The sequence below is a fragment of the Pimephales promelas genome, chromosome 25 (assembly GCF_988280905.1).
Source record: "Pimephales promelas chromosome 25, fPimPro1.hap1.1, whole genome shotgun sequence".
In the NCBI taxonomy this organism is placed as follows: Eukaryota; Metazoa; Chordata; class Actinopteri; order Cypriniformes; family Leuciscidae; genus Pimephales; species Pimephales promelas.
Genome location: NC_142793.1, coordinates 10,471,621 through 10,499,427, shown reverse-complemented (window position 1 = coordinate 10,499,427; position 27,807 = coordinate 10,471,621). Strand labels below are relative to the sequence as shown.

The following is a 27,807-nucleotide window of genomic DNA, read 5'->3' as shown; positions in this document are numbered from 1 at the left end:
AAAGTAATTAAAAGCTTGTCAGTAAATTAGATCTGTGCATTCAGTCTTAAAGTGACAGCAGCGTTATAAACCTGCTGCTTACTGTCATTTAATGTTAATCAAACAACAAAAGAAAACAGAAGAGAATCACTGACTGCTCTTCACTGAATAACTTTAGTAACTTCAATAAGAATCAATGTATATTTCATTCATACGGTGAAGATGGTAATTCATTTTTATTATATTACTGTTTCAACTCGCTGTTGTTTGTTGACAAGGAAACTGAAGGAAAAAAACAACAACAGATGAATGGGTTGGGGGTCTTTTTTTTTATGAATGCACTGACAGGGGCCCCTTTAAAATTTTGCTTAGGGCCCCCAGAAGTCTAGGACTGGCACCGTTTAGCACCTCTACAAATGATATGTCATGATTTAAAAAAAAAAAAAAATGTCAGTAATTACATATTGGCACACAGTGTGTTTACATCTCAGTATGGTGTGTAAAAAATGACTTAGCTCTGATTCATGTTCACAGTCCTTGACTGTTTTTTTAAGTGATTCTTTTTCAGCAGTTTTTCCAAATCTATTCAAATCATCATCATTGTCATGTTAATTTCTCCTCCTTGAGTTATTCATTTTCTGTATTATTTTGCAGACTACCCACTCTGGATGGAGATGGAAGTGAAAGGTAGGTTCTGTTTAATTACTGTACAAAGCTGCAAAGCACAAGCATAACGATTTAGCCCACCCCGCCGAGAGCCTGTTAATTATTGTGTGCACACGATGAGGGTGTGTGGATGCGCCCCGTCATGCTGTGCAGCGCTGATCCTTTTTTACTATGCTTTGTTCGCTTGGCATAATCCCTCTGCTTTGCTCTTCTGGTCTCTGTATTTCCTCAGTAACCCTCAGCTACTTTATGAGGTATTTGTAATTTTATGATCCATAATATATTATAATACACTCACCTAAAAGATTATTAGGAACACCATACTAATACTGTGTTTGACCCCCTTTCGTGGCATTGATTCAACAAGGTGCTGAAAGCATTCTTTAGAAATTGATAGGATAGCATCTTGCAGTTGATGGAGATTTGTGGGATGCACATCCAGGGCACGAAGCTCCCGTTCCACCACATCCTAAAGATGCTCTATTGTGTTGAGATCTGGTGACTGTGGGGGCCATTTTAGCACAGTGACTCATTGTCATGTTCAAGAAACCAATTTGAAATGATTTGAGCTTTGTGACATGGTGCATTATCCTGCTGGAAGTAGACATCAGAGGATGGGGACATGGTGGCCATAAAGGGATGGACATGATCAGAAACAATGCTCAGGTAGGCCGTGGCATTTAAATGATGCCCAATTGGCACTAAGGGTCCTAAAGTGTGCCAAGAAAACATCCCCCACACCATTACACCACCACCACCAGCCTGCACAGCGGTAACAAGGCATGATGGATCCATGTTCTCATTCTGTTTACGCCAAACTCTGACTCTACCATCTGAATGTCTCAACAGAAATCGAGACTCATCAGACCAGGCAACATTTTTCCAGTCTTCAACTGTCCACTTTTGGTGAGCTCTTGCAAATTGTAGCCTCTTTTTCCTATTTGTAGTGGAGATGAGTGGTACCCGGTGGGGTCTTCTGCTGTTGTAGCCCATCCGCCTCAAGGTTGTGTGTGTTGTGGCTTCACAAATCACACGTTCATCTCGGTGCGGCCCGTTCGAATGCACAAATCTTGGGGAGCACATAACTTTTGTGAGAACATCTTTGCAAGCAAATGCGATGTTTCTTGGGGGAACGCCGCACTTTTACAAAACAAACCAAACGTTTTGTAAATGAATGCAAAACTTCTGCGAGAACACACTTTTGCCAGTGGAAGTTTCTTGAGGAACGTGAAATCTTGATTATTTATGTCTCATTCTGTTAATGCTCAGTTCATTCCAATGTTAGCATATTAGCTAATCTAACAAGTCATGTATCCAAACGTTAAGCTGCCTAAACAGCATTTTTGGACATGGTAGGCATGCTGCAGCTTGTCTCAAAGTGTAGGAAATGAATATATGTCAGTCTAGTTAGTCACTAGGTTTTGAGGCAATTGTTGTTTTGGCCAGTTTTTATATGGTAAGCGGAGCAAGGACAGAAAATAATGAGAAAACCAGATGTGTGGCTTGTGTGTGCACATCATGTTAGCATTTACACTTAACACTAAGCCATGGCTCCAACAGGGACAGCTGCAATGTTAATGGTTCTCTTATCTACTGTAATCGGTGGACTCGTTTGGTTTGTCTGTTAAATACATAAACTCTGTTGGGAATAGCTGTTAAAAAGCATTTTATTTTAAAGTCGACAGTTGGTGCTGGTGATAAAATGTGCTAGCGTCCCCCTGGTCATCAGTAAAACAACATGTGCTGTCACAAGTGTGTGAGAGTGTGTAGGTGGCTAGGTGTCTGTCCTTTTCTTGGCAATTGAGCTGGAATGGCAGCCAAGAATAGACGTCTCTTATTACTGTTGGCAGCAATCACTAGGTCATACATTACAAAGCCAAGGTGTATTATTACCGGACATGAGACATCTGTTATTTCCTTTAATTCACTGAAATGAAAAAGAATTGTGGATACTTAAAAAACGCCATTTCTATATTTATTTCTATACAAGCCTTCTTATTTTTCTAATAAAGCTTGACATCCACTTACAATCCATTGTTGACACAGCTCAAATAGAAAATGGTTATGTTTGGAGTGGTATACTAGCATTATGCATACTGTGCAGTGTCTGTATATGTTTACTATTTAAAAATGGATGTGAAACAGTATGCATTATGCAGTAGGAAGCAAACTCTGTTGTTACTTATTATATTTCCTCCCATCTCATCTCATCTCATTTTTTTTTACACCCTGTACCTTTATTAGGGCTCCATATATTCATGATGTTGGTCCACCAGTAAATAAACGTTTACATGTGCTGGGTTGACTTCCATGTCAATATTCAGTTTTGTGTAAAAATGACAACTTTTGGCATACTGATGAAATGTTGATAAAAAAAATTTTAAAAAGGAGTTGATTTTGCTGATCAATTAATTTTATTTGTAATTGAATGTTAAACACTAGGGGTGTAACAATATATCGTGTCATAATAACATATGTCAATACAAAAATGAAACATCGTTAAAAAATTCAAAAAAAATTCAAGCTTCCAGAGTTTTAGGGTTAGTACTAAACTGTTGAATTATATAATGTATAATGCTGCAGTCTAGGAATATTTGTGGGTCCTGATAATGCCAAATGTCTAATGTTACCAGTAAAAAGGGTCCGACATTATTTTAAATGTATCTAGTCAGTGACTGAGTGCAAGCATTCGTAAAATAATTCTGTATTTTCAGCTTCAGAATCATGAATATGTTAATTCTGGTGTCAATATTGTCTTGTGCTTTGGGTTACCAGCACAAAGTCCAAGCCTGTTCATTTATACTACCAATATGAAAGCAAATTTAGCATTTTAATCAACACATTTTTTGGTAACCTTTCATCATATGTCTTAAAGTATCGCAAAAATATCGTATTGTGAGTTCAGTATCATGATATGTATCGAATTGTGACATGAGGGTCTCATTACACCCCTATTAAGCACAGTGTATTACATGCAGTAATATTATAACACCGTTAGAGTATGCAGAAAGAGCCCGTTCTCATCCCAAAGTGCCATATAAGACGCTTTTGCAAAAGCGTAAATATCCAACGCACATGGCACCCTTTAACGTGAAATGAGACGCAGATATATTTGGGCAGAAGGCGCCCCCTAGTGGTCTAACCCTTACCCTACACCATACCTAAACTTAACCATAACCGAAGCGTCTCATTAGACGTTAAAGGGTGCCATGTGCGTTGGATATTTACGCTTTTGCAAAAGCGTCCTATATGGCGCTTTGGGATGAGAACGCGTTGGCAGAAATCATAGTGTGCTTTTTCAAACATAGCCTTGAATCATATTCAGAAATGGTTATGCAGCTCTCTATATAAATACTCATATAAAACGTGGTCTTTTTCTGCTTTCTACATGTTCTCAAGGACAGCATGACATTACAAGCCCAAATGCTCAATAGACAAATTCATTAAGAGTCTTCCTCTCTGTACTCATCCCTTCATTGGGTCAGCTGCACTGCATTGCGATTGACCCATACATGATTACACAGCATTTCTTCAGCCTCCTATTACATGGCATCAGCAGCAGTGCTTCATGTCTAACGTGACGCCCGGTGGTGCTGAGAGAGATGTGCGGCAGAGGTCACTGTGATACGCTCCGCAATGCTTGTGTGTGTGTGTGTGTGTGTGTAAATGTCTTTTTAGGATGCTTTAGGGGAATCTCTTAAAGTGGTATTTATGTATTTGTGTTTTTTTAGTCCCACAGATGCAGCTTCAGAAGAGGATATCAGGTGCGTTAACACACACACACACACACACACACACACACACACACACACACACACCTGGACCAAGACCTGATAAACTAGTTAGAATGTAATTGTTTTAAAGCTGTTGTATGCTAAAGTGAAAATGTTTATTAACTTAATTTATAATTTTTCTGACATATCAAAAATGAAGCAATTAGAAAGGTTAATGTTTTACCATGGAACATGGTTACTGACATTAACTGTTTGTAAGAGCACACAGTACATTTTACATTTTTGAAATCTTTATTTCGAACATAAAAAAGAAAATATATAAAATAAAACAATGTTTAAAAACTTAGGAAAAATCAAAACAAATGAGCAGCAAATATATGTATATATATATATATATATATATAACTCTTTGCTGTTGACATACTTCTATTATATGTGCGAAAAGGAGTAGGAAGAAGTAAAACTTATATACTCCTACCCCCTAAATTCTTACAGTCTTACATTTACAATTTTAGATTATTATTATCATGTTGTTCTATACATCCATAGACCTATACAGATATATACATATACATACATACAACCACACATATACATATATACACACATACATTTGTCTAACCTCAATTATGTACTTATTCAAGCAGCAAAAATAAATAAATAAATAAATAAAATAAAAAGTACAACTAAAAATGACAGAGCATTAAAGGAACAGTTCACTAGAAATGATCATTTTAACTCATGTTGTTCCAAACTAATATACTTATACGTACTGAACAAAATTATATCATGGCCACGAATTCCTAATACGTCAGCACGTTTTAGTAATTATATCCCTCGTTTTAAAGGTAGGGCACGCAATTTTGGAGAGGCTAGTAAGCGAGCATTGAAAGCATAAGATCTCAACCTCCTTTCAGATCTTCTCCAAAGCCACGCCTCCTCAAAAGCTCATAAACGCGACAGCCAGAGCAGAGTCTGCAAAGCGTCACGAGGGACGTTAAATTACCTCATGTCACATAACATTACAATAATTATGAACATAAACAACTTACAGAGCTCTGACTTGTACCACCTGAATACTGAAGATTAATTTAGACGTTGATTGTGTTGACACTATCGACACAAAATTCAGAGTTAATTCGTTCTCTCATTTTACAATTTATCGCCACATTATTATAATTTGTTCCCACATTTTAGTTTAAGGCCGTGTGTCTACCAAAGCATTTTTAGCCAGCTGAAAACGGCAGACACTCTGCTGAAGACGCTGTGCTTTGGGCGCTTGAGAGTGTTTTGGCAACGCAGCGTTTTTTTTTTTTTCCGTTGAGACGTTTCGTTGCTATGATACAGAATATCTTGATTTCGCAGATAATTTGTTTCATACTAAAAAAATATTTTTCATCCATTTTGTTCGGTTAGCTCTGCTGGTTGATGTTATTTTACAGAAAGAATGTTTTGACAGTTGGTCGGTGTGGTTTAGTCCCGCCCCTCCTCCACTGTGATTGGACGGATGGGTAAAAAGTGACAGTGATGAGCGCTGCGTTTTATCCAAAGTTGAACATTTTTCAACTCTCGGCGACCAATAAAAAAACATTGGGTGTTTGGCGCTTCTGCGTGAAAAAAAAAATGCTCAGCGCGTACGCCAGGCGCGTGGAAAAACGTTTTGGTAGTCAAACAGCCTAACCCTCTGAGGACGGATTGGGCGGTACCGTCTAAAATGACATACTTTTACAAATGTGTACTTATCTTAAAAATTATTCATGATAGAGAGGTGCGGTCTTTTTTGCCGTCTTCCTCAGATTCAGCTGAAAACAGTGATAACCGGATATCTGGAGATACCCGGCTAGTATACACACCGTCAAAGGCCAGTGTAATCCATGTTGTTTGGCAGATTCACGAGCAACAACCAATGGAAAAATTGCTGGTGGAGAAATGTTTTTCTTACCCAATCAGTGGAAGGTTACCATGACGTATTCTAGCAAATTGGAGGACTCTGTAGCCTTGCAAGGGGTGTTATATAGTAAGGGATATGTGGTGGAGGAGATGACAGAAAGTGAACGGACGAGTGAAGTATAAATAAGGCTTTACGGAGCGAGAGCGCGCTGAGATTTATATGAGATAATTGTATGTATATATATATATATATATATACAGTATATATATATATACATACAATTATTGCATTATTTATTATTTTAGCTCTTTTATGCCAAGCATTAAACGATTTAGGTCTCTGGAAAAATTACTGGAGAGTGACGAGGAGAAAGCATTGCTTAGAAAATTCTAAGCATTCCTAAGAAAAACGCCTGGGACTACTTGTAAATAATGTAGATTTTTTTTATTGTTCTTCACACATTTTATTTAACAATTACACATGTCTGTCAAGCAAAGGCTTTGACAAATATATTTTTTGTTCAAAAACTGTTCACTATTGTTGTGTGATGTGTGATTTTCAGAAATAAAAGACAAAAATCGAATTTCCGTTTTTGAAATTCTCTAGTATAATGTAAATTTTTCACTCATACTTGCTTTATAAACACATTACATGCATGCTTCTGTTAGCTTAGGGTCTTCTGAATCCATAGATACCAAACACACCATCTCCATTACATATATTTTACATTTATAAGCCCAAATGTAAAAATAGAGAAAACGGACCAAAAAGGGCTTAGTCCCCTGAGCGTTAATCAAAAAAATGGAAACAAACTACAACATGGCCATGATATACTAAAGTGAATTGAACGGGTTGTGTTGAAAAAATGTGAAAAATAATTCTTAATTAGTGGCCAGAATTCAACTAAAACGAGAAAATGAATCATTAATTTGTGTCGATGTCCGCATTATATTATTTTTCGGAACAAATTTTGCACCAACAAGCCAAATTTTACAGTATTTTCTTGTTATTAACGAAAACTAAAACTGTAATAAAAATAAATTAAAGCTATAAATGTATATAAAAATCACAAAAAGTACATGACAAAATTACTAAAACTTGAAATAAATCTAAAATGAAAACTATAAAAGTAAAAGCTAATTAAAAATATTAATAAAACTGACACTAAATATAGTCTGACACATTAATAGGATATAAATAACACTAAAACAACCTAATCATACTAATAATCACCTCACCAAACAACAATTAGTAATGACCACCAATAAGGGGGAAAACAAAGTTACTACTTTTGTGCCATATTTAAGCTTTGTGTAAGTAGAAGATGAAATTAAACATGTTATTACCAAATGAAATATGGTGCACGTTGAGCTCGACTTGAGATCTAGAGTTCATGCCATGGGTTTATAAACAACAGCGTTCGGGTTTGGAACAACATGAGGTAAATTATGGCAGAATTATAATTTCTTCAATTATAATTTTTAGTGCAGATTTAAAAAAAGCTTGAACAAGCCTTTCTTTTATATTTAAGAGCAACATTGGTGTTGTGAAGGAGATCACTGATGTTATGGCAACCCCTCTGACAGGAAAAGAGGTGCAGTGGCATACGCTTCCCAGAAGCCCTGGCTCCTAAACACCACACTAGCGGAGAACATCACTTTTGAGATGCCTTTAATAAAGCAAAGGTAAATGACCTTCATGTACTTTCTGCCCACACAATAATACACAACAAATACGCCACCATATGCCGACTAGGTACAACATTTGTGCCAAATGTGCCTTCCGTACCCATTAACCCGTGTCTAGCACCCTGTCGCCCTGGTGATGTACAACAGTCAAGTGTTTACTATCCTTTTTTTGCCTCGTTTATATTCCCCAGTGTCCATTTGTCAATAGAAATGCGTTCTCTTTATCCATCTGACATGCAATCATTCTCGCCTCTTTAAATTTTAGTATAAATATTAACAGTCATGAGACAGATAAAGCCCCGAGTAAGTGTTTCTCTGTGAGTCGGCGCTTCTCATGATCTCTGTTGTATATTCACCTTCCCGGGCCTGGAGCCTCAACAGCTGCCGGAGGTGTCTCTACTTAAAGTCCACGAGGACACAATCTACGTTTAGAGTCCGATTATATTGTTGAGGTGCACATTTGCACAATTTCAGTGAAATTCACTGGCAGAATGCTTCAATGTATGCACTCATTTGCATGACAAATTAAACACAATGTGAAAACTGCGTGGGGAAAAGGTTTCCTGATCATGCAGCTTCCTAGCCTGACTTCGTCATACTCATATTCTGGTCAGAATGTGTGAGTCTGAATCTGTTCCATAGGGCTTTGATTATGAGACGTGTCTTAAAGGACAACTCCGGCGCAAAATGAACCTTTAGTCTAATTACACATTGTTACCTAGTCAACCGTTATCTGAGATTTGTTTTCATGATTGCCGAATGTAAATAGTTTTATCTCTAAAAACAGTTTAGCCTATAACGCTAGTATAATGCTAGTATATAGGGCATAGAGTAATCAGTCCCTCCAGGATTTCGCGGGCCTTTTTTGTGATTGTTGCGGCCTAAAATGCCTGATGTTGCGGCCGCTTTTTTAAAAAGTTGCGATAAAAGTTGCGATGTTCTTCTGCATGTTTTTATAGGTTAAAACGGCAAAGATAGATAGATTTTTAACTTAAAATGCCCATATTACGCTTTTTGGCTTTTCCCCTTTCCTTTATTGTGTTGTTATATTTTTTGTGCATGTTATAGGTTTACTAAGAGAGAAAAGTCCAAAGTCCACCCCAAAGGGACTTATTATGTCCCACAGAAAACACTGTTCATCATCTGCATCTGCTCTATTGTAGTCCAGAATTGACTTAAGAGACAAAGTCACACACTTTGTAACACACGAACAAACTAACTAACCATTAGTAACCATAAAAGGCAAAACAAACGATTTGAAGACACAGCAAAACCTAACAAACTAAGTTTCTTTTTTTTTTTTTTAAACAAGATCTGCACCTGCAAAAAAGTCAATGTGCAGAACCTCACAAACATTAAGCAGCATTTATGTTGAAAGATGCCAATACTAATAAAGTGCAAAATCCAGTTTTAGGAATAGCCACTAAAGTGAAAAACCAAATGTTTGATAATGTATTTTAATGTAGCTAATATAATATAATATAGCCGCATATCCAATAAAGCTTAATTTTTTTTTTTGTCAGACAATAGAATTTTCTGAATTGAGAGAGTTCGGGAACTGGGTGAACTAATGCACTGTGATAGTAGCCTATTACAAGTGATAAACACAAGAAAAGAAAGGAAAATAAAATGGTCAAACTAAATTCTTTAAATATAAAACAAAAGAGAAGCAGATAAGTGATGAGTCCGTGGAAACAACACTGCTCATTCGCGTCTGTCAGCTGCCGTGCACTCCCATACTGAAAAGATTATGAGCGCGCCTCCCGCGAGCGCATAATGAGCGCGCTTCCCGTGCGCCTAATCGCCTATTTGAAATAACGACCTCAAGCGCGCAAAAGACGCGATACGTGAATTAATCAAGAGACCCCCTTGATATCGCTTCTGCGCACGGCACCTTCTCAGCAAGCAGGGCGCCATTGCCAATAATTGAATTGAAATGATAAAAAACAGAAAACCTTCGCGGGACAGAGGATTTTTTTAACTGCTCGTGCCGCCCCCCATGTGACATGAAGAGATGCCGCCCCGGGCGACTGCCCGGTTCGCCCGTGCCTAGAACCGCTACTGGCCGTGCTGCTCCTCTACTGCAGCCGTTCACTGAACAGGGACGCAGAGAGAGGTGTGACGGCAGGGAGAAAGCAAACCTTGCGCTCGCAGGATTGTGCTGGCAACATTTGGTTACTGGGGTTTGTCCAAAAAGCCGCTAGTTTTGTCTCTAGTCGCTTTTTTATATCACTAAATATAGCGACAAAGACTAAGTTGGCAACATTGGCCTTTTCTGTTATTTTTGTAGGTAGCCTAAATGTGAGACGTTGGCAGTCCACATCTGCTGCGTCTTCTGAACAAAACAAGTGAGTTTGCTGACGTATGACGACGCTTTGCAGGAGACCGCGGCGCGATGATTCGTCAAAGTTGCAGAAAAGTTGCGGTGATTTTTCAAAATTGCAAGGCGCACTGAATTCACGTGGATTTGTTGAAGTTGCGTTAATAGTTGCGATCGCGACATCGCGAAATCCTGGAGGGACTGAGTAATGACAAAAATCGCTTGTTATTACCACTAACAAGGCTCAAAATAGCCCCACACCAACACGACAGCATAACAAGGGTCCCTACATTCAAACCGAAGCGTTGAGAACTTTGTCAGTGTCCAAACAGTTTAATAAGAAGATATTTTATACACACAGTCAACTTCGCGAATACAGGAAGAAGCCATCTTTGAAAAATAGTCTCTACCAGTCGATCTACGAGCGCCGATCCAAGTGCGCTGAACTGTGCAGAATCTCATATGATCCGTTGTTTCCAGAAGAAACACAAACACAAACCGTTTACTTGTGTTCAATATGTACACGTAGCCTACTGTTCGCGCTCACCTTATCACCTTATTCACATCTCACCAGCGCACTTGGATCGGCGTTCGTAGTTCGACTGGTAGAGACTATTTTTCAAAGATGGCTTCTTCCTGAATTCGCGAAATTTACTGTGTCTATAAAATATCTTCTTATTAAACTGTATGGACACTGACAAAGTTCTCAATGCTTCGGTTTGAATGTAGGGACCCATGTTATGCTGTCGTGTTGGTGTGGGGCTATTTTGAACCTCTTTAGTGGTAATAACAAGCGATTTTCATCTGTCATTACTCTATGCCCTATATACTAGCGTTATAGGCTAAACTATAAAGGTTCATTTTGCGCCGGAGTTGTCCTTTAACCGAACCAGGAAAAAAAAGACCTCTGCACTCAATTGACTAGTCGGTATTTTGAATAGCGCAGTTTTCAACTATATAACTGACTTATTTTAGAAGTAAAATAACGAGTGTTGCTTCTTTTCTGCTTTTAATTACGTCCCATCTTCTTAGCGACCGATAAGTTACACTTTTGCCGAATCATGTAGGAAGGACGGCAAAAATATCTTTCCGATCGGCAAATGCGTTGATTGCAGTTTTCTGTTTCTCTATTAAAAAAAATGAGCTGTCAAATTATTTTACAATAATTTTACATCTCAATTCTCCAGCTGCAGTCATCTCTAAGGGAAACCAGTTAAGCGCTCTTTGATAACGTGTTGATTACGTCCCTGAAGATCATCTGTCCATCATCGTATAAAGCCCGCCCTGGCAATTTGATTGGCCCGTTCATTTTTTGACTGATCATAATTTCTCCTCAATGGATCGAGTCCAGACCGAACTTCCCGACCAAAAAATGTTGTGGGTGGGGTTCGGGCTGGCATCCAGGCTAGCAGCTTCCTATTAAAAATACTGTATTTTGCCAGGAAAATTTTGGCGAGTAATGTTTAATGTAACCCCACCTTTGGTTAAGTTGTCTTGCACTCAATTTTTCATGACCATTTCCCACTTTCCAATTAAAGTGTCTGTTTCTGTCATACCTTTAATACTTTTATATGTAAATGATCTCTGTTATGATAGGCTAATCTCTTAGCATTTTTTTTTGGTAAGTTTTGCCCTAACTAACTGCGATCACGATGAGCTAAAGGATATGTTGCCGGTCTATTGGATAGGCTCCGCCCACAAAGAAATCTGATAGTCGACAGTCACATATAAAATTGCTGTAAATTAGGGTATGTTTACACGACAATGATTAAAGGTCTTAAAACTGAGATGTTTTTCCTTGGAATTTTCCTCACACAGATTGTCAAAACGATCCCCATTTAAACAGATCAGCGAAAACAACTAAAAACGCTGTATTCTGCTGCCAGCCAGGCCATTAGATGGCGATGAAACACTATAGATTGAATACGTAATACACCAGCGCATGATGTCATCGACTTTAGAAAATCGCGTTTTTATTGTTTACACAGAGACTGTTTTCAAAAATTTGCACTTTGAAAACCATTTTCAAAAGTTTGCGTTTTCAGGTTCGTTTTCTCTTGTAAACGAACGGCCAAAATGCATAAAGTTTAACTTTTTTATTTTTTCGTTGTAAACGGAGTTGTGTAAACACCCCCGCAAACATCACAAATTGACTGTTTTGTTCTCAGTGGTTCAGTACAGTTTGACATTATTGTGGACAGGCATTGTAGAAATGAAGGTAGCGACTTTTCTTTCGTATTGTGACGTACAGACGTGAGAAACTGATTATTGCGAAAGGAAAAAAATGCGGGTTGGAGACTTTTTCAATCCATCGGTCACTGATTGGATTTTGAGATGTGAGTGTTGCATTGAAAATAGTAGCAGATCCTCAATGTGACCTTACAGTCTATTGTAAGAAAGGGGCGGGTTAAAGAAGGCTAAATGATTGGAGAAATCTGGCATACCTCACCAGAGAGAATTAGATGTTTGACCGGAAGATCCAATTATGAGATTTTAATTAAAAAATGGCAAGTTCAAAATAATAATAATAAAAACAAGGTAAATCTTTTACACAGAATTTTTTTTAATTTCATGCTGACTTTTATATGTAAATGATCTCTGTTATGATTGGCTAATCTCTACGTACTATCAAATTTGACACTATTATCATCTTATTCTAAGTTTTCCCTTAGCTAACTGAGATCACAATGAGAAACTGGATATTTTGTTGCTCACTTGTTTTCTGCTGGGTAGCCCCACCCACAAAGATATCTCATTGGTCAACTGTCCCATTTAATATTTTTGTATACTAAACATTACAAATGTTCTGACTGGCTGTGATTGCGTAATGTAAATGTTCACATTGTGGGAAGGCAGTTTATTAAAAACTTGCACATTGCTCGGACACCGAGATTTCAATAAATGACCTGAGGGAAATTTAGAGGGGAATTTGCATTTTTGGTCTTTTTTAGCATTTGTCTGTAATTTTAATATCAGTTAAAATCCTTTAAGCGCTATTATATCAAGGGCACAGTTCATGCAGGGAATCAGTCATTTATTATTAACCACAAATTTTATTTCCACATCAATATTTAAAAGACTAATAAAGATAGATTAAGTGTCTAGCCAGCTGTGCTTCTGTCTCATGTTTTGTTGTGTCCAGGTACAAGGCAGTAATTGAAGCATGTTCTCTCCAGCCTGACATTGACATCCTGGCTCAGGGGGATCAGACGGAGATCGGAGAGCGGGTCAGTGTGCCGCCCATGTGACTTATGTGGCGCATTTCATTACCAGCCATCTGGAATGGTTTTAGAACTGCATATGGTTGAGTTTCAGTTATATTGTATTTCACTAATGAACGTACATATTTAGTGTGAGACATAGCGATTTAGTATCTAGGTAGCCGTTAAAGACGGCCGTCTCGTTGTTTACTCTCGCCCATTCAGGGTTTTAGCTCAGGTCACATTTAAGGCAGCTTGATGTTGTAAATGGCTTTCAGGTTGGAACTAAAAGCCTCATTTAAAGAGTCGGCCAGGTTTACATGATCGATCCACATGCCATTTGTTTGTGTAACGGTTACCTTACTTCTACTACCTTCCTAGTTTGAGTTTTTTAATGTAATTCAATTTAATTTATTTTTTTCTTCTTTCCAGGGCGTTATTCTCTCTGGAGGCCAGAGGCAGCGAATCAGTGTGGCTCGAGCTCTTTATCAAACCACCAATGTGGTGTTTTTGGTAAGTTCAGAATCATCTATACACAAAAAGGGTAACACTTTAGAATACGGTTCCTTCGTTAATGAATAACTACACAAGAACTAATGAGTAACACAATATTAACAATCTAGTAACTATTATTTACTAAGAAGAAACTCTGATTAACAAACTAATAAGTAATAGCGCACAGACGAAAGTGGTAGTTCACTATTAAGTAATCAATAACTACTATTTTTTTTTAATACTTCCCAGAGAACAACTGAAAAAGTTTATTTACAATCTAGTAACTACTATTAACTAAAACAAATTCTTATTAACGAATTAGTAAGTAATAGCTCACAGATGAAAGTGTTACTAGATACTTCTGTGGAAGTTACTTATTATTTGGATTCGTATTATAAAGTGAAGATCATTGGATCTAACTAGTAATGACTCAAGTGTTACTAAAGACATTTTCTAAAAGTTACTAAAGTTCACCAAAAATCTCAAACGTTTGCACAAATCATGACTAGATCATGTAGTAACACTTGAGTCATTACTAGTTAGTTCCAATGATCTTCACTTTATAATACAGATCCAAATAATTAGTAATTCCCACAGAAGTATCTAGTAACACTTTCATCTGTGAGCTATTACTTATTAATTCGTTAATAAGAATTTCGTTTAGTTAATAGTAGTTACTAGATTGTTAATAAATTTTTCAGTAGTTCTCTGGGAAGTATTAAAAAAATAGTAGTTATTGATTACTTAAAGGATTAGTTCACTTTTGAAAAAACTTTTGCTGATAATTTACTTTCCTCAGTCGAAAAGAAATTTAGGTTTTTGATGAAAACATTCCAGGATTTTTCTCCATATAATGGACTTCAATGGGAACCGGATGGTTCAGGTCCAAAAGATAGTGTTAATAACGGTTTCAGATGCAGCTTCAAATGTCTTTAAACGACACCAGACGATGAATAAGGGTCTTATCATGCGAAACGATCGGTTATTTCAATGCTTATTCCAAAAATTTAACTTTTCTAAGGACAAATGCTAGCCTTTCTCCATTCTGTGAGGCGCGTTTGCAACGTCACGTATTACGTAATTACGTTCAAAAGGTCACGGGCGATGTAGCCAGAAGTACAGAGTCAGAGTGTTTACAAGTTGAACGCATAGGTTGAACGTGAAAACTAACTCAAACGCCGTTTACAAAAAAGGAATTAAAAGGTAAAACAACGATGTCGGGCGATTTTGATTCTGTACTTCCGGCTACGTCGCCCGTGACCTTTTGAACGTAATTACGTATTACGTGACCTTCACAGAATAGAGCTAGGCTAGCATTTGTCCTTAGAAAAGTTACATTTTTGGAATAAGTTTTGAAATAACCGATCGTTTCGCATGATAAGACCCTTATTCATCATCTGATATCGTTTCAAGACATTTGAAGCTGCATCTGAAACCGTTATTAACTGTCTTTTGGACCTTGAACCATCCGGTTCCCATTGAAGTCCATTATATGGAGGAAAATCCTGGAATGTTTTCATCAAAAACCTTAATTTCTTTTCGACTGAGGAAAGAAAGACATGGACATCTTGGATGACATGGGGGTGAGTAAATTATCAGCAAAAGTTTTTTCAAAAGTGAACTAATCCTTTAATAGTGAACTACCTCTTTCGTCTGTGCGCTATTACTTACTAGTTCGTTAATCAGAGTTTCTTCTTAGTTAATAATAGTTACTAGATTGTTAATATTGTGTTACTCATTAGTTCTTGTGTAGTTATTCTTTAACGAAGGAACCGTATTCTAAAGTGTTACCACAAAAAGTATTGAAGTGAGATTTCAATTGATTATTTTTCATTTTTTATAATCACAGGATGATCCTTTCTCAGCACTGGATATTCACTTGAGTGATCACCTGATGCAGGAAGGTATTCTTAAACTACTGCGAGAGGAGAAAAGGACGGTGGTGCTCGTGACACACAAACTGCAGTATCTCCCTCACGCAGACTGGGTACTTCATATGCAAATGCACTTATTCAAACTTCTTCCCCTATTAAACTGTTGGTCACACTTTTGATGGGAATATTTGGTTTAAAAATGCTCTTAGGCCTAACAGCAAACCTGGACCTCTGACTCGTCTCTGTTCATTTGGAAAAAAAAGAGTGAAAATGAATTATTGATTGGGTGAGCTCTGAGATGTCGAAGCCTGATTTAAAATTCTAATCTCACAAAACTTGAGTTATACTTATGAATTATTCACCTTCATTCATCATCTATGGGGTGGTGATGGCGCAGTGGATAAGACGCATGCCTTTGGTGTTAGATACCCAGGTACGAGTCCACTGTGAGACACCAATGTGTCCCTGAGCAAGACACTTAACCCCTAGTTGCTCCAGAAGCATGCAAACTCTGACATATACAATTGTAAGTCGCTTTGGATAAAAGCGTCAACTAAATCAATAAATGTAAATGATATGTCGTCTACCCCGCTGAACCTATAGAAATGATTTCAAAGGAACCTTGTAACATCTTTTATTCATAGTTCAATACAAGAGTTCGTTGTAAAGGATGAATTCATTTTGTTTGTCACGTTTTCAACTGCAAATCCTACTAACAATTCATTATACATCAAATTGAGCAAAATAGACCATCTGGTCTGCAGGAAACAAATGAAATGAAATCCCCATTTGGCCACTGTTTGCAATGACAGGAATCAAACTGCAGACCAAAACAAAGCCATTCAATCAAAATAAGGTCACTGCAGGTTTAGAAAACCATGAGCAAATAATTATCTTTTCCCTAACCTGATTTGTTTTTCACAGACCTTATAAGATTCAGCACCAGTGCTTCACTTGCATTTCACGTCTCTTCTGGAAATACTTCATCCAATGCAACAAACACCTACATTGTAAACTCAGTAGTAGTGGGCAAAAACATTACTTTTAAAAAAGTAACTTGTTACATTTTAGCGTTAGTTTTAATAAAAGTAACACGAAATGTAAAAAAAATTATTACATCTTTTTATTTAAAGAAACATGATTCATAGGACTGGGTAATAAATATCGATTTCTCGATATTAATCGATTCTCATTTTTACGAACCGATATCAATTCTTAAATCTCAAGAATCGATTAGTCATCCTGTTTCATTTGAATGAATGGGACATTTTATCGCGGCTGCGTGCATCCAAAAAAATCGCAATAATCTTTGTCCTTTGTTACTATTGATATGAAACAAAGTCTCAAATTTCAAATTACGTCCATTTTCTTTAGAAATTCAAAAACATCAATAACGTTTTGGCGCTGTGGCGTGAGATCGCTCTGGCGCAGCTCTAGAGAAGCAGCAGCGCTGATCTCTCTTCCGGCTTAATAATACCAGTTACCGCGCGAAATAAACATGAATGAGCATCTGAAAGTGTGTTAAAAGATAGAGTACAACTTATCGAAATCCGTATCATGACACGTAGATTCGCTCAATCAGCATTTCAACCGTGGAAAAACGTCAGTTAAACAGCTTGTAATCAATGTCATCGTCATATTTACGTCATATATAAACCCACATAAAATTAGTCAGCTAGAAAAAATAACTCTAGGGAGGAGTATTTTGCTAAATATATACACCATATTACATATGCATTATAATCTTTCTGTTCTTCATTTGAATAAATCTGGCAAGTTTTATGACAGCCACCATTTAAATGTTTATATTTCATATAATCTTATTATTATAAAAATAAATAAAGTAGGCTACAACTAGACTCCCATAGTTTACACCATTAGTTAAGAGATTTGATTTCCTTGAGAAAATTTGCCATTTATTGTAACTGATATCCAAAATAATCAATATTGAATCGATTCGAAATCGAATTGCAAGCTTGTGAATCAAAATCGAATCGAATTGTGAAATTTGTGTCAATACCCAGCCCTAATGATTCAATGAATCCATTCATTTGAGCATTTTTTTTTAGAATGAAAGCACTGTGCTTGACTTCTGCAATTATTTTATTTTACTGAAATTTTTTTTTTTTTTTTGCATAATGTTGATTACCACAAGCAAATTGCTAAAATTTTGGAGGATTTAAAAGAGAAAATATATATATAAAAAAAATCTTGTGGTCATACTTTTGAAACAGTGGGTATTTAACAAATACAAGCCGAACTTTACAAATGGGCCGTATTCATTTCTATTGTTTTGCTTTTTTGTTTCCAGTAAAGCATCCTTAATACAAGATCAGTTTACTGTAGAAGTTAAATTTGGATATTGAGACTTACGAGAATATACATAGTTCCAAACGCTTTGACCCAATATACCTAAACAGAGAAAGCTTACAGGCACTGCGCATTTTCATGAAACTGTTTTTTACTTTTCCCAAGCCAATTTATTGTCATCATCAACCCTGTTTTTATCAGGAATGAATGAGGTCCCTTGTCTCTCTCACCCTGGCTCTAGACGATGAATGGCCTTGTTAAAGTGTTCCTCCTCCTGGCACTCAATAAACCACCAGTGGTCAGAAGAGTTTCCCTGTTATTTAGACATAGCCACTCTAAGCTGACAGATTGAAAGGGACAAGCTTGCCTTTAAATATTGGCTTTACTTGTCACAGGGCATTAAAAACATCCACCTTCTTCTTTATGTGGCGTCAGGGGCTTGTCAGGAGAATGAAGTGATAATTGAATGTTTGTTGTTTATTTGTAGATCATTGCGATGAAAGATGGCAGCATACAAGCAGAAGGAACGTTGAAGGACATCCAAAACTCTCAGCCTGAGCTCTTCAAGCAGTGGAAGAGTCTAATGCACAGACAAGACAAAGAATTTGAAAAGGTACTCTGCAAATAATTAATGCTACACTAGAGGAAGCGATTTAAAGGTCAAGTTCACTTGTTTAGCTTTGTAACACCAAATACCTAATTGGCCTTTTTGTTAACATTTGTTTGGACTGTTTGAAAGATTGGAAAACCTACACAAAAATGGCTCGGCACTCAAGAAGACAGGACACAGTGTATACACTAAGTGGGATTGGACTTAGTGACTAAAAAGTGACTAATAAACTCAAGTCTCTGAACAAGTGTTTATATGCCATCTAGTGGCCAACACAGCTGTCAATAAACTTTCTAAACTGTCTCTCTGTGTACAAAAAATACATTTAATCTGCGCAACTGTATGTTGAAGATCAAACAACACTGAAGTACCTCAAGGAACTGTGTTGGGCCCCTTCAGGTTCTTCTTCCACTTGATACTGTATATCTTACAGTATTTGGTCCAAACTATCGGGAGATATTCTCTGACTACCCCTTCATTATAGACTCTTTTAACATTTGAAGGAGTATGTTCTTGCAGAACATGTCACTATTAGTCAGTGTCTTTTTAAGAGACCCAAATACTCAGGGAATTAATTGCAAAATAATGACACTGACTTTTGATTTAAGTTTTTAGTTTTGCAATTTGCATATCTAGCCAAATATGCTAAACAGAATACCCTGCTCTACATATTTGTTTAGGCATGATGTTTTTGTTGTGTTCCAGGAGACAGTAGATGAGAATATGACGGTGCTGGAAAGAAAAAACTTGAGGCGAGCCATGTACTCCAGAGAGGCTTTAAAAACTGAAGAGGAAGTAGAAGGTAAGATTAGATAAACATCTAGCAAAACACTAATACTGTATATGTTTTAGCAGTGTTTATATCTCATGCTCATCATATACTATATACATTTTTTACTGTAACCTATCTGCAAAAAAGGACAGGGGTTTGTTGCATTGTTAACTATGTAAGCCCCTGGTAGGAATCCTCATAAATCTTCATTAAAGATTTGGCTGACCAGAGGGTAGTACCCACTTGTTCCTGTTTGTGGTTTTTTTGTTGACTGCAGCATTGAAAAAGAGTTAAATTATCTGGTTGTAGCCCTTTCGGCTAGATCTTGCAGTCTTGTGTGATTGCTTTCTCGAGTCTACCTGGAGAGGATCTCCTGGAGTGGCATCTTGAAACTACTCCAGCTCCTGGTATAATATAGTCATTACTGAGCATTCCTGACCAGCTGTTGATGTGAATGGACTTTGCCAAGATGTTTGGATGCCCACCCTCACCATCTGTCAGGAAGTCCAGGATCCACTGACAGATGACTGAGGTCCAAGGTCTTTGTGATTGTGTATCGGTTGGGTTTTATCCGATTCCACTTTTTAAACGGTTCTTGAAACGGTACTTAAGAAAACGAAACCGCACACACTTTGTCAAAAAATAATACCCTTTTGATATTGGTCGATTGCGATTTCACTTTTTTTTTTCATTTTAAATAGTGTGTAATGTTGCTGTTGGTGCATGAACAGTGTCAAAGTTGCAGCACTGAAAGTTCAGTGTAAGCTGAGATATCGTCTTTTAAAAATCATGAAGTTTAATGCCTACAAAAACGACTCGATTGGGACTACAGCTGGGTTTTAGACGTCACTAACCCATACATTTGCATCAACCCCTCCCTCCGGAATATGCAAAAAAGGGCATGGTCATATTTCTGCGGCTCGTCGAGTGTGTTGTGTTCACCCAGCTGTCAGGTCTTCTCTATTCGAGCTTCCCACGGACGTTGTAGTTCGTCAACAATGGATACAATTTGTGTTTGATTATGTTCGTGAAAATGACGATCGTAATTTAGCTCTTTGTGCTGCGCATTTACGGAAGACAACTTCCAGAATTTCCACGAATTCAACACCAGATTCAACAAGAAACTGTTACTAAAACATGAAGCAGTTCTGACTTTAAAACCAGAGGCAGCAGTTGTTGGGCCACAACCTGTAAGTAAGACTTAATAATTTTAAATGTATTTCAGACGTAATGTTTTAGTTTTATCAAATGCCAGCGCTGGCTTTATAGGCACTTAGTTATGCTATTTTGTGTATTTTATGTATTTTTCATGTATATATACTTTATGACGTAATGTTTCAATTTGATCAAGAACGTAAACCAATGCCAATGCTGTTTGTGTAAATAGTAGCCAGTCAGTTCGAAGCTATTTTGTGTAAGACAAACGTGTATAAAGTTAAAAAAAATTATAGGCTATGTAATCGCAGCAAACTTCAGCTGTTGTTATCAGTGTATATGGTTTTAACACAGTCGCCACATGTAGGCTACACCTAAATAAAACGATACACTGAGTAAACTAAGTTTTGTGAATAGATACACGGTTGTTCATTATATCGATAAAACAATAACTTAAAAAAACAACATTTATTCAGTTATACTAAATGTTTAATCAGGAGAAAACCATATCTCAAAATTTAACAATCAACAGTAGCATTTTCACGCTTTTAGGTGGTCTAGTAAGGGAACCAGCTTCGAAAAACTGGTCTCTGGTGTTTTTCAAGTTGTCAGCTTGGCGCCCTGATTAGGATTACTGGCAGGAAACAGCCAAACTGGTTGGAGGGGGCAAATCTCGGAGTGCCGCAATGTCTCTGGGCAGACACTGAAACCTGATTTAGCTGGAAATAGCTGTGCCCCAAAGCATCAAGGGTGGCAGAACGGCCCCCTGAGGGAACAGAGGAGAAGCGGGCACTTGTTAAGGCCACTTGAAGGCTGAAGCTCTTGTGGGGTGGGGGCTCAGGAGGCAACCTGCTGCGCTCTGTATAAGGATCTTGTAGGCATCTGGGGTCACCCATCCAACAGCACCTGAGACCTGACTTCGGCGAGGGAGGTACCTCTGAAACTCTGCCGCTGGCTTCTTCGCCTCCTGAAACCTCTCAATGAGTGAGGTGAATGTGAAAGCAGGGCATCCAGAAGAAACGCCTCTCCGTGACATCCAGGGCTGCCATAGCCTTGATGGCCTAGAGAGACAAATCCATGGCCCGGCGCAGATCTTTAACCCATGTGCATCAATTCGCCTTTGGCTAAGCCACGCCCTAGAATGTAGATTGACCAATCACAGCGCAGCCAAGAACGAGCTCCCACAGAGGTCCGACACTTTTTCACGGCGCTCTATTGACTTTCAACACAGGCGTCTCATATTTTTGGTCTCGGCAAGCTATTATCGTCGTAGTTTTATCAAAAATATGGTTAAACGTTGTGCCTCGGGCATTTGCAACACCGATACGCGTTTCCCAGAGAGGTTGGAGGGGGGTGTCCGTTTTTTCCCTTCCCAAAACCAAAGTCAAATCCTGACAAGTGTCGTCTTTGGATTAAACTGTGTGGATGTCCTCAGTCAGCTAAACCCCTCAAAGATTAACTAGCACATCTTTTTTTACTTCTAACCTTACTGTGAAGTTATACTAGTTAGACGTTTTATAATGTTTTAGGTTATGATTTCGGTTCTCATACCGGTTGTTGATACGCTAGCACACGCTGCTAATAAATACAACGTCATACTCGTGTAGTCCGTTTGCTTTGTAATAACGATTATAGAATGAATAGAGACCTACCCAGCTTTGCATGAACAGTGTTGCTCCCTGATATTGTTGTTAGTCCCAGCCTCCATCTCGATTAGGATATGTGGTGGTTCATGTTTTGACTGTGTTCATGTTGAACTTTGAACGTTATGCTTTTGCCTATTTGGATGGCTAGTTGTTTCTTGCGTTTCACCTGTATGTCTTGAATATAGCCTTCGAACGCATATGCAGCCCCTTTTGCCAACTTCTATCGGACTCTTTATTTGCTGCTTTATAAAAGTTTGATAACATTTCAGCAGGAAGAGCTGTCACAGCATAAGCCATGTTGATACCAAACCAGAGCCCAGATGAAGTTTGACGGATGTAGCAATAGTAACTAAGGGGGGCAAAGGTGAATTAAAAAAACTTGCACATAGGTCCATAGAGTCAAAAAACTGTCATCAAAATTAAGCTTGGGACACAGACTTAGGTTTTGGTCTCATTTTAAAGAAGGCCCGTGGCAGATTTTGTAAACCCCAAAATCCCAGTTTCAATTGGGACACTTTTGACCGAAAGGAGCTGAGAGGAGGTATTTTGTGTACCTAGTGCAAAATATATATTTTTAAAGGAAATGGCAGTAAAATTCCAATATAAATACACACCTGTGCCAATTTTTATGCAGTTAGCATTAACACAGGCAATGTGATAAAAAAAAACAACTGAAAAGGACAAAAATGTCCATAAGGATGCATAAGGGATAATAGAATCTGGGCTCACCCCCTCACCTTCATCAAGGTCTCTGAGCAGGTCGGCCTAGTATGCCTGCAAAATGGACATAGTATGCAGGCATGCACTGGCCTGACCTACTGCTACACCCCGTCACCTTTATAATTGATTATTCTAGATGGCAGACAAGTAATGTGGCGGTTGGCCAAATGTCAATATGCTTCAGTACTGAAGCTATATTGGAAGGTTAGCCTTTTTACTGCAGTGACTGACAAAATAATAGACCCCATGGTTTGCCTGAAAAAGTAAATGTCACCTCACATGTTGTATTCTCTGTGCATGGTCATTTTACTATTATAGACCTCTTTGCATAGCTATCATTATAGAGAGCCTAAGTTCCTCCCCTTCCGGTCGACCACCATGGGACCTTATTTCGGAAAAATATTGAATGGTAGTCAATGGCGAGAGACAACAGATATTTTGATCTCGTTGAATTGTGCCCTGAATTACACATATGTTTGTCAATTTAACCCTTATGCTGCATTAGGGACATTTTTGGTCTTTTGCAGTTTAATTTCTTTGACCATTTTGGCTGTTTTAATGCAAATGGTATGAAATTTGGCAAAATTGTGACTTTTTGGATACATGTAAAAAATGTGATCCCATTTTGCAAAATATGTATAACACACACTGTGTAGATCAAATAGTAACACTCAGCACCATAAAGACCAAAAATGGCCCATTGAAACCCATTAAAACGTTTAAAAAAACCATTTTAAAACAAAGAACCCATTAAAACGTTTAAAAACCATTAAAAAGGCTGTCAGTAATACATGAAACATGATTTTTGCACAAACATCCTTTCATTTTGAAGCAAAAGCATTATATTTGCATTATATAGTGTATTCCACCAGATGACGTCACTACATATTTATTCCCTATGGGTGGAAATGCACCTTATTTTAGGCAATAGGCAATGTTTAATAGGTGGCCATTTTTGGTCTCTAACGCGCTAAGTGGGATTTTTTGCAAAGTGGGACTGTGATAATCCAAATCTAAAGTTTTCTCTTTGCATTTTGTTTATTGAAAATAATTGAATTTTTGTGTTTTTTCCTCTTATACAAATCGATGGTTTCGCAAACAAAACTGGTAATTAAAGGGTTAAAATCCTGAAATTGAATACATTTTTGGTAGTTATGATGAGGACTGATGCTGGTTAAAAGATTTAACTTGGTAAAAGTGGAAAATAATGATAATATATAATATTTTAGGCAATGTTTAATATGTGGCCATTTTTGGTCCTTAATGCACTCAACGGTGTTAAAAATCTAATGCAGCACAAGGGTTAAAAGATACATTTTAAAGTAAAGAAAGTCGCTGTTTGATGTTAAACCGTTGAGGTATAAGACTGTGAAAATACGTAATTACAAAGACTACAAACCCAAAAGGCGCACATTTTCACTCAATGAATGAAGCTAACTTTACTAAAGCTAATGTCTGTCATTGTTTCTATAGTCTCACGTTATAATCGTAACGTTACGCCGTGATGGCTGAGAGTTTTGTACCAGACTGCACACACACGAGCAGCGGATCTCACTCGTTGTTTCGCTTACCGGGAGATGTAGTTCATTGAGCGATTTTCACATAAAACTAAACGTTACTCTTCTGTTTTATGACCAACTGCGACGTTTTTGACTTTCAGAATTATCTTTTAAATTGACACACATCATATGTGTAATTGAGGGCACGGTTCAGACGGAATAAAAAGATAAGTTGTCTCTTGCCATTGACTACCATACATATCTTTTCCGAAATAAGGTCCCATGTGCCGGAAGCGGAGGGGCGGGACTTAGGCTCTCTATGTCACATTTGATTTGTTTGCTAAGCATTTTTTTATTTTAATTGTAGCATGGTAGAGTGAGCAAAAGTATTTAACATCTGCTGACGGACCAGACCATGCTGGAAATACTGAATAATGAATGTGGGAATTTTTCTGTCTGTTCAGCACTGAGATTGTGCTGAGTGCTAATGCGTGTAAATGCTCTTCTACTGACCTAAACGTTATATATATACACACCGCATTACTGCTCTGCCACTCAAGGGTATTCTTGGCATGGTGCAAGAGTATGGCTGGACTTTTTATTCTTATGTGTATTCCTTCTTACAGTATCTCTCGTTTATTTTGCTATCCACCTCCACTTGTGTTTTTAAACTGCCGCTTCTTTTTAAATTCAGAGCAAGTGGGGTGTGCTCTCCACATTTAAGTTTGCACATGTTCAAAAGGTTAAATTGTGTTCTTGGGACAAGTTGACACATGTATTGTATGTTAGTCAATCCATCCATCCATCCATCCAGTCTCTCAGTTCGTTTATGTTTCTATGCATCCATCTATCTATAGAAGAGTCTGTGGAGAGCGATGATGAAGATAGCCTATCTCAAGTGATGAGGCAGAGAGCCACCATTCCCTGGAAATCCTGTGGGACGTACCTGAGCTCTGCAGGCCTCCTCCTGCTTTTCCTGCTCCTGCTATCCCAGCTCACCAAACACTCCCTTCTGGTGGCCATCGACTACTGGCTCGCTCACTGGACGTCCAAAGTCATCACAGCCAAAATCGACGCTGCTGCACACAACTGCTCCCTAGTGCAGGTAAAGTTAGACGTTCATACATGTGAACTTGAATATTAGACTTTCTGAAAAATGACTTGCGTGGCAAGTAGCCGTGTAATAAGCGAGATAATGTACATCCAGCTGCTTGTTATCCAAGAATAAACCCCATTCAGGCTGATAACAACTGGCTGGATGTACATTATCCCAAACACAATAAATGCATATGAGTGGTCCCGTATTGTACTGAATTACGGAAAAAAAAAAAAAACATTTGGCACATTTGATTTCTACTTTGAAAATGTACTCTGCATATGGATCCCCTCTTGAACCATTTGACTGTAATTTACATAATTTATGGATTGCACCTGCTGAAGAGGCAGTTCATCGACCTCAGATAGTGATAAATATGCTACAAAAGAGGAGTTTTATATTTCCAGGAGACACATACATGTTTTATGGCACATAGGAAAAAAAACAAGAGAAGGTGTTACAACCAGATACAAACACTTGACTTTATTAATAGACCACCCTGTCTCTGAGGAAGAGCATGTTGTGGTGAGCTTAGCCTTGAGCTGTGACAGCTCAGATAACACAGTGAGACTAGAATCCAGTTGCTCAGAGTTAGAGGCAAGGTAGTTTATAAGTCAGTCAGATGGCGTTAAAACTGTGCTACTTTGAAGAAGCCAATGGGTCTCCAGATCTCCATCTTTCTTAGACACACAGGTCAAGCTAAGGCTCATTTTACAACTCCCCCAGAGTTAAACAGTTGAGTTTTACCGTTTTCGAATCCATTCAGCCGATTTTCTGATATTTAGAAGAATATCAGTAACCAGACAGTTTCTGGTCTCATTGACTTCCATAGTAGGAAAAACAAATATACTATGGAAGTCAATGAGACCAGAAACTGTCTGTTTACTGATATTCTTCTAAATATCAGAAAATCGGCTGAAAACATTCGAAAACGGTAAAACTCAACTGTTTAATTCTGGGGGAGTGGTAAAATGAGCCTATTTCCAAAATAAGTGGAGTATCCCTTTAAGCAGCAGTCTTTGCCACCACACAGAATGTAAAGTAGACTTTATTTAGACTTGCACTAATTAATGTGTTTGAGTTGGTTAACATTATTGATCTTCTCGGCTGGAGTTCTACGGTAATGAATTGCCATTTAGTCACCTTGATTGCCAGATTGATTTTCTTTCACGTTGTTATTTCTTCCGGGTGTATTAGCATTTTTGGAGGGTGGCAGTACATAAATTAGAATCGGTCAAAATATCCAGTGTTATGGATTTTTTGCAGACTCGCTTAAGTACACTTAAGGCTCGTTCACCTCACAGATGATAACTCGATAACTGTAAAGTTTTAATAATCGTAATTCTATGAGAATAGGGAAGACCAGACCACAGCGATAACGACATGAGAAACCATATTGTTGGACGTTAGCTGATAAACGATAAAAACATTGACAGCCAATCAGAATCTGCCTGAATTGAAATAGCTTGAGCATTTAATGTGGCAGATGAGAAAACTGCAACATGTGCAGACATTATTATCTGTTGTTGTGGCCATTGATATAGTTATTGTTATAGCTATCGTATCGCAATAAAACTGCGACAGGCTGCCGCAATAACATTGGCAAATAAATATGCAGCTATTGCACTGTTATGAAAGTATAACCATGACAACACAATGTGTTAGAGTGAGATCAGCTTGATTGAATTGCTTTGTGTGCGCAGAAATATTCAGTCTTTCAACTAACGAACTACGTACCAAGTTTTTTAAGTGTTGGCATTGTTCTCCCCACAGGACGTTGGTTTCAGTCACTCGTCATACCTGCTGGTGTTCAGCTTGCTGTGCTGTCTAGGTATCGTGTTGTGTCTGGCCACATCAGTGGCCGTGGAGTGGACAGGCTTGCGGGTGGCCAAAGAACTGCACCACAGTCTACTCAGTAAAATTATCCTCGCCCCAATGAGGTACATCTTAAACCTTCATATTTCGGAAGTGTTTGTGTGGAATATAATGGAATGTTGTGTATAATTTGTAATGTGTTATGGTGTGTGTGGGTATGTATGAAATAAGAATATACAAGGTGGGTGGCCAATGTTTGCATAGAAGAGAGCGAGTTTATGTATGTGAACGTGTCTTGTTTTATTGCTCTTTGCCAGTATAAAAAATCCTGTGGAAT

The 27,807-nt window shown here is 37.9% G+C and overlaps 1 protein-coding gene across 5 annotated transcripts in view; it reads left to right on the top strand.

The window, feature by feature from the left end:
- Positions 1-27,807, top strand: part of abcc8 (ATP binding cassette subfamily C member 8) — a 95,784-nt gene that overhangs the window by 50,727 nt on the left and 17,250 nt on the right. For 4 of the 5 annotated variants that reach the window (XM_039663185.2, XM_089127975.1, XM_089127974.1 and 1 more), the window contains 10 exons: positions 634-666; positions 4,377-4,409; positions 7,857-7,955; positions 13,421-13,505; positions 13,911-13,991; positions 15,823-15,960; positions 18,645-18,770; positions 19,473-19,569; positions 25,417-25,664; positions 27,429-27,595. In XM_039663185.2, coding sequence (XP_039519119.2) covers positions 634-666; positions 4,377-4,409; positions 7,857-7,955; positions 13,421-13,505; positions 13,911-13,991; positions 15,823-15,960; positions 18,645-18,770; positions 19,473-19,569; positions 25,417-25,664; positions 27,429-27,595 — 1,107 coding nt within the window. The remainder of the gene's footprint in view (positions 1-633; positions 667-4,376; positions 4,410-7,856; positions 7,956-13,420; positions 13,506-13,910; positions 13,992-15,822; positions 15,961-18,644; positions 18,771-19,472; positions 19,570-25,416; positions 25,665-27,428; positions 27,596-27,807) is intronic. The other variant, XM_089127973.1, reaches the window with a different exon arrangement.